The 7886-nt window shown below is 47.1% G+C and overlaps 1 protein-coding gene across 1 annotated transcript in view; it reads left to right on the top strand.

The window, feature by feature from the left end:
* The window catches only part of DLG5 (discs large MAGUK scaffold protein 5), a 222015-nt gene that overhangs the window by 86200 nt on the left and 127929 nt on the right, over positions 1-7886 (top strand). The window contains exon 2 of the mRNA XM_007938647.2: positions 3954-4022. Within this exon, the coding sequence (XP_007936838.1) occupies positions 3954-4022 (69 nt within the window). The remainder of the gene's footprint in view (positions 1-3953; positions 4023-7886) is intronic.

Genomic DNA, 7886 nt, shown 5'->3' on the forward strand with positions numbered 1-7886 from the left:
TACTTCCGTAGTGATACTGCCTCGGAAACCCAAGGAGGGGTCGCTATGAGTCAGGGCCGACTCGACGGCACATAACAACAACAACAACAACATAGTCAAAACTGACTTGAGGGCACCTAACAACAAGAAGGAGCTCTGGTGGTGCACTGGCTAAAGCATTTGGCTGCTAACCATAAGGTTTGTAATTCGAACCAACCAGCTGCTCCACGGGGCAAAAGATGAGGCAGTCTGCTTCTGTAAAGATTTATAATCAATCTTCTGGGGTAGTTCTACTCTGCAGGGTTTCTATGAGTTGTAATTGAGTCAATGACAGTGGTTTTTTTTTTTTTAATTTTTTTAAATAACGGTAGTTCTACGGTTAACTTTTTGAGGAATCACTAAACTGTTTCCATGACAGCGGCTCCATTTTTCAATCCCACTAGCAGTGGGCTTTTTATCAGCCAAAGGAGCTCACCCTTCCAGTGTCTCAGAGGTCCTCAGAAGCAGGGAGGTGGAGAAGCTAGGGTGACCAATGCATGCAGTTTTCCACCCTCTCACCTCCTCATTTCTGCAGCTCATGAAATTGAGAGATTCTCTAGTGAGGGTTTGGCTTGCGTTCTGGGACCTGCTTCTGTACCCCATACAGGCATGGGGTTGGGGTGGGCAAGAGAGGACAGAGCAAGTCAGAGGCCACCAAACCAATGGCTCATCCCCCTCTCTTTATTCTCATTTTCAGTCTCGATTTCTGTCTCAGCTCAGAATTGCTGTGAAAAGGAGGGCAGGGAGGATTTATGCCCACCCACAGAGCTGGTCAGCCCTGGGGGAAGCCAGCCCTGTCCTGCTCCTTCTCATGTGCACAGTGGGCCGGGTTTTACCTGTTGCCTCCGTGACAGCTGATCTGGCTTCTCCTGTGCTTCTCCAGGCGCACTGTCCTCCAGGTCTGCTCCAGGCCCTTCCTCCATGAAGTCTCCCTGACTGCTTTTGCAGCTTTAGAGCCAGGCAGCAGGCTTGAGTATAAAAGTTAAGAACACATGCTCTGGGGTGGACTGCCTGGGTTAGTATCTTGTTTAGGCTTTATTAGCTCTACCATGACCTTAAGCAAGTTACTCAATCTTCAATTTCCTCCTCTGTAAAATGGGCCTAATGACAATCTCAGGGTTGTTATGGGAATTAAATGAGACAGTGCTTGCAAAGTGCTTGTCAACAGTCCTGGTACATTTTAATAGTGTCCAATAAATACTAGCTGTTATTATTATTCATGTCACTCGTGGATTGTTTGACCTTGTCGCTCTAGTGCAGCTTTCCACATAGGTAATCAAAGGATCAAGAATGGCAGAGGTGGAGGGGCCCTCAGCATTGGTCTGGTTTGACGATAATGACAGGAGCCCACACTTTGAGCACTGGCTATGCTATATTAACTCAGCTGATCCTCACAGCATCTCTATGAGGTAGGCTCTACTCTTAACCCATGGTACAGAAAAGCAAACAGGGCCTCAGAGAGGCTAAGTGATTTACCTGAGGGCACTCAGCCAGTAACTGGCAGAGTTGGGAGTTGAGCACAGGCAGGCTGGCTCCAGCATTCTTGCTTTGGTAACTACAATGCTCTGCCTCATTGTACAGGCTCAGAGAGGGGAGGGGACTTCCCCAAAATGTCACAGGCCCTGGCTTGTCTCTTTTCTACCAGAGCTGGCCCAGTGCCTTACAGGGCTCCAGGCACCTGTCAGGAGCCTGATGGACACATATGGGGCCAACAGTGATTTGGGCACCAGAGTCATCCTGAATATTGGGTGGGAACTCAAGGTATGAGCTGGGAGAGGGTAGAGATAGGCAGGTGCCCTGGTGGTGAGTGTCCCTGGGGGCCAGGGGTACCTCTGTCTTCACAGCCCTGGGGAGAGTAGCTTTCTCTTCCCTTCCTCTTCCCAGATGCTGGGGAGCAGGAGGGGGCATGTCTGCCCAGTGATTCTCTGGTCAGAAAGGCCAGCAAGCTGACTTCTGGAGTAAAGGGAAAGCTCTGTATTTTGGGTCAAGGCTGGAACCAAGTCCTTTCAGCCAGGTTCGGGTTTCATCAGGAGGAAGCGTGAGTCACCAGCCCCTTTAGAGACTCCAGATGAATGATGGGGTGTGTTAGGGGACGCACCCTCTGTCTTGGGCCCTACAGGCTGCGGCAGGGGGCCCAGGAATGCTGGGGTATTCTGTCTTTGCTTGAGTGGTTTTACTGGAAGTTCTTTTGAAGTAGTCTCCTGCCCCAGCAGAGGCCATAGAGAACCAATTTAATCCCTTCTGACAGTGCTGTTGGAAGACAAATCATCTGCTCATGCCCCTAGCGCTCTTCAGTCCAGGCTAAACACCCTCAGGTTCTTCAGTGAGGCCTCAGAAAATGCGATAATGAGGCCACCAACCATTTTTGGCCGCTGTCCTAGACCTTGCTGTTACCCGAGTTCTTTTTTCTTGTTTTCCTTTTTCTCTCCCCTGTCATCTCTTTCTATGATGGCACAAGTACCAGCTCACCTGCACATCTTAGACCAAGGCTCTGTCTCTGCCCTCCCTTCCCTCCCGTGGCTGCCCCCAAGGTCTCTCCTATCCCCCTTGCGTTGTCCCCTTTTCCCCAGAAGACCATCTTCTGCTGATCTTCCCCTCCCCTTAGCTTCTCCTCCCTTTGAGGTTCTCTCCCCCTGTTCCTCCCTGTGCTCCCTTCCCATCTCTTCATCTCCCTTCTGAGGGTGTCCAGAGTTGAGATTGGAGAGAACCCGTTAAGTTTGGCCCTTACATTTCTCTTCTCATTAGTTCTTGATAGCTTTCTGTTCCCAAAGCCCTAAAGCTTGCTGGAAGGCTTTATTGCTAAAAAGCCCATCTTTGGTTCACCCGGTCTGCCTGGTAGATGCACCTCTTCTTTATCTTCTAGTTCTTTTGGTTCTAAGTACAAAACAATACATTTTTCCCATTACCTGGCTTTTGTTTGTGGTTTTGACCCATGGTTGCTGCATGCTGTGCTTTTTTCCAACTCCCAATTTAATCTCTAGTTGATTTGGCTTCCCTCTTAATTTTGTGTCACCTGTAGTCTTGACAGGCAAAAGCACACCTCTGTTTCTAAAAACACTAATCAGTGGAAAATGTAAGCACTGATGTTGGACAGGGAAAGAGCCTCATAGCTCATCTGGTTGAACCCCTTTATTATGTAAACCAGGAAACAGAGTCCAGAACACTGAAAGGACTTGCTCAGCAGGACCCAGCAACTCATATATGGACAGAGCTGAGTTCAGAAACTGGCCTTCCTGATGCTGAGGTTTTTCTTGGATGCCAGGTGGGTAATGTCCTGGCTTTGGAAATACTTGAATTCAAACCAAATTGTAGTGGTTGTGTGTCCACAGGTCAGGAGTTAACAACATCGTGTTGACCAAAAAGAAGAAGAAGAAAAAAAAATACACATTACTCCCTGGTTTTGTGACAGTGTAATTGCTTATAATTTTATGAGCAACTTTAATAAAAGGGCAGACACTGGCTAAATTACTAAGACCTGAGCTTGAGTACAGTTAGGACACAAAAGCAGGACAGTCAGGCACAGAGAACAAATCGTTCTGTTGCTGTGTCATCTATGCTCTGTTACCCTCTGCTTGGAAGCCAGAATAAGACATAAAAATCTGTAGGAAATTCCCAGGCCACATTCTGTCCTGGGGCATGTTGCTCACTGGCAAAGCCTTTCCCCAGACTCACACCAGGAGATAGCTGCCTGGTTCCAAACTCCCTTCTGCCTGGTCATCAGTCCTCCAGAGCAGGAGTGTGGTGAAAAGAAGAGGCTGAGGGCCAAGCAGAAACACCAAGACCAGATCCTGCTGCCTGCATCATCTTTGCCAGGCCCTTGAGTCTATATTTCTATCCGTGGTGCGGTGCTGGTTCCCACAGCCCAGCCTTGGCTGAGGATAGACGAGTGACCCTGTTGGAGTTAACTAACAAGTGCTTTCCTCTTCTGTCTCTAGGCTCCACCTACAGTGTCTTGTCCATCATGCCCTCAGACTCCGAGAGCAGCGGTTCCCTCAGCAGTGTGGGTGAGTACCACTGTCCTAGGTGCCAGACGGGTCAGGGTCTTGGTGTGAGCTGGAGCAGCATGGGAGCACATGGAGGAATGTTGGCCTTCACTTATCAGATGATACATGAGATCATCTTCTATTGATCCCATTCATGTTTTCTCAAATCAGCAGTTTGGTCCTCCTCATAGAGGAGGGCAGAAACCTGGCACTGGTGTTTGAAGGAAGGTGGTTGCTGGAGGAGCACATGGTTCACCTTCTCCTGACTATGCCACTGTGTACACCTTCCCCTCCCCTCAGAGGCCTTGGAGGAACTCAGTGACTGACTACTGTCCATGAGACTCGTTACCTTTGAAAGTCTGTAAGCAAGGACAGCCCACAGGGCATTGTGGTACCATGGGGACAAGAGAGTCGGTCCATGCTGAATTGGACGTATCTCTCTGAACATGGGGTTCAGAAGCTCATGAGGTGACACCCACTTAAATGTCTAAAAATACACTAGGAAGAGGGTCAGAATAGTCTCTCAGCCTTTTCACACCTCTGTGACCAGTTTCTTTTGTTAACCTCTATTTCACATCCCAGGAGTCCCTCGCTGGCTAGTACAAACAGTTGAAATACTTGGCTGCTATCTGAAAGCTTGGAGGCTTGAGTCTATGCAGAGAGGCACCTTGGAAGATCTACTTCCAAAAAATCAGCCACTGAAAACCCTGTGGAGCATAGTTCTACTCTCATACACATGAGTGTCTCTGAGTTGGGGTTGATGTGACAGCAGCTGGCATTTAACATCCCTAGTGTGATTTGAGATGTTCTGATAGGACCCTGATGGATGTACCTTCAGTGGTGAGTTCTTGGAGTTTTTGGGTCAGAAGGCCTCACAGAGGCCATCTGGTCTAATTATTTCATTTCCCCCCTTGTACACAGATAGGGAAATTGATACCAGAAAGGGGAAGTCTATTCCTGAGATTCCAGAACTACCCAGGGTAGACATTTCATACGGTGATTTGGTCAACACTTACTGAACTCTTCCAGCTTGCCAGACGTGGTCCCAGTGCTTGTGAACCTTCAGGTCTATGGGAGAACGACAGCTAAATAATTATAATAAGAGAAGACATGCAGTAGCAGGGTCCCTTCATCATGTCTATGGGTCAGGAGGGACTATTCTGGGACTACGATTCAGAGCTCCTCACATTCTTGTATTGCTTTGTTCTGCCTGCTTTGGGTGCTTTCAGATTGACCGAATGATGGGATTTTTGGAAGGTTGCACATTGAACTGATCCCCTCAGGAAATACATAGGGGTGGCCAGTCAGGGTAAGCACAAGAATAAGGTAGGGCTTCTGTGGACTGGGGAGCCCTGAGTGCACCCCTCTTGCCTCTCTCATACCTCCCCCTTCTCGGGCTCCCTATTCCCCTTGGGAACAAGGTACTCATAATCTAACAACTGTCTGACCCGCTCATTCACATTGCAACTTCAGGACTCAAGTTGTTACCTTTCCTAGGAGCATTTGAATTTTAGAAGGGGACTCCAGAGAGAGGTATTGCTTAGCCCACAGCAGTGATTACTAAAAGTGGAATTACAAGTATGAGTAGGAAGGTACTTTGTGCAGATGCACCTTTGTATATCCTGGAAGAGACATCGTGTCAGGGACCTACCACCTGATTCTAAACTCAGCCTTGGGATGGAGGAGTTGGCAGTGCTCCTAGATACTTCTTGGGAGTCATAGGCAGGCAGAGAGCAATGCTTTGATGTTTTTCCTAAAGTAGGCTGAGCCTTCTTTGTGCACATCTGTAGTGCTGAAAGAACTGGCTGAATCCCTTCCTGTCAAACCCTCTGTGTTCATGGGGAACCAGCGTTTGCTCTCTTTTTTTGCAGTTGATGTTGTCTTTGGATGGATAGTTCCATTTTTCCACAGAAGGCCTTTGGCTATGAGCAACAGAGAACACCTACTCACGCTTCGTCAAACAATAAGAAAATGTATTGTCTCACATAGCAAGCAGTCCTGAGGTGGGGCCCAGAATGTCAGGATGTGACTCTGCATCTCTGTGCCTTTTCTGGCTCCACCCTTCTCTGTGTGGTGTCTCCTTTTCAGGCTGATGACACGTTGCCTGTACCACCACTTCCAGATGTCACAGCCATCCCCTGAAAGTGTCTGGAGCTGTGATGTCCAGTATATTGACACTAGTCACAGGAGGCTGTTTCAATTTAAATCAATGACAATGAAATCAAATAAAAAATTCTAGTTTCCCAGTCACATTGGCCATATATCAAGTGTTCAGTAGCCACATGTGACTCAAACCAAACCAAACTCATTGCCATCAGGTTGATTCTGACTTAAAGCAACCCCCACTTAGTTTCCAAAGCTGTAAATCTTTATAGAAGCAGACTACCTCATCTTTCTTCCACGGAGAAGCTGGTGAGTTCAACCCACCGACCTTTAGGTTAGCTGCCAAATACCATAACCACTACATCACCAGAGCTCCTTTCACATGTGGCTAGTGGTTGCTATATTGGACAGTGTAGCTGTAGAGCATATCCATCACAAATGGTCCTGGGGAAGAAGAGGGTTATCTCTTCTAGTGTCTCCTTATGCGGAAAGAAACCTTTCCCAGAAGTCCCTCGGCACAGATGGACCTCTCCTCTCACTGACCACAGTTCGATCTGTGGCTCATGAAGTGTGGCTCCTGGACCACAGCACTGGAGCACTTGTTAGAAATAGAAATTCTGGAGCTGCACGCCCACATCTGCTCAGCAGGACCTCTGATTGGGTCCTGTAGTCTGTGTTTTAGCAGGTCCTCTATGTGTTGCAACGGCTGGTTTAAGTTTTTTTTTTTTTTTTAATTTAAATTGTGGTTAACATAATTTTGCCATTTTAACTATTTTAAGTATACAATTTAATAGCATTAATTATATTCACACTTTTGTTCTACCATCACCGCTATTTATTTCCAAAACTTTTTCTTTTTGTCACCTCAGACGGTACCCATCAAGCAATAACCCATTCCCTCTGCACCCCCCAAGTCCCTGGCAACCACTAATTTACTTTTGTCTCTATGCATTTGCCTGTTATGGGTATTTCATGTAAGTGAGAGCATACAATATTTATCCTTTTGTGTGTGTGACTTATTTTACTCAGCATAATGTTTTCAGGGTTCATTCATGTTGTAGCATGTATCAGAATTTCATCTCTCTATGGCTGAATAATATTACCTTATATGGATATAGGGAGTTCTGGTGGCACTGTGGTTAAAGAATTGGGCTGCTAACCAAAAGGTCAGTGGTTCAAACCCACTGGCTACTCTGTGGGAGAAAGATGAGGCCGTCTGCTTCCATGAAAATTTATAGCCTTGGAAACCCTATGTGGCAGTTCTACCCTGTCTTGTAGGGTTGCTATGAATCAGAATTGCCTTGATGACAGTGGGTTTGGTTTTGGTTTGGTGTAAGGATATACTAGGGGTCAGTGGTAGAATTCGTGCTGGGAGACCTGGGTTTAGCTCTGGCCAGTGCATCTCATGTGCAGCCACCACGCTGTCCATCAGTGGAGGCTTCATGTTGCTATGATGCTGAACAGGTTTTAGCAGAGCTTCCAGATTAAGATGGACTAGGAAGAAAGATTTGGCCATCTGCTTCTGAAAATCAGTCACTAGAAACACTATGGGTCATGACGGTCCACAATTGGGTATGGGGATGGTCCAGGACCAGGCAGCGTTTTGTTCCATTGTGAATGGTGTCACCATGAGATGGGGCTGACTTGATGGAAGTGAATAACACCACAATATATTGATATACCACATTTGTTTTCGTCCATCAGGAACACTTGGGCTGTTTCTACCTTTTGTTCTTGTGAATAGTGCTACAATGAATGTTGGACATCCCTGCTCAAATTTAA

This window comes from Orycteropus afer, unplaced genomic scaffold (assembly GCF_000298275.1).
Source record: "Orycteropus afer afer isolate SDZICR_OR568_19922 unplaced genomic scaffold, OryAfe1.0 scaffold00052, whole genome shotgun sequence".
NCBI classification, from domain to species: Eukaryota; Metazoa; Chordata; class Mammalia; order Tubulidentata; family Orycteropodidae; genus Orycteropus; species Orycteropus afer.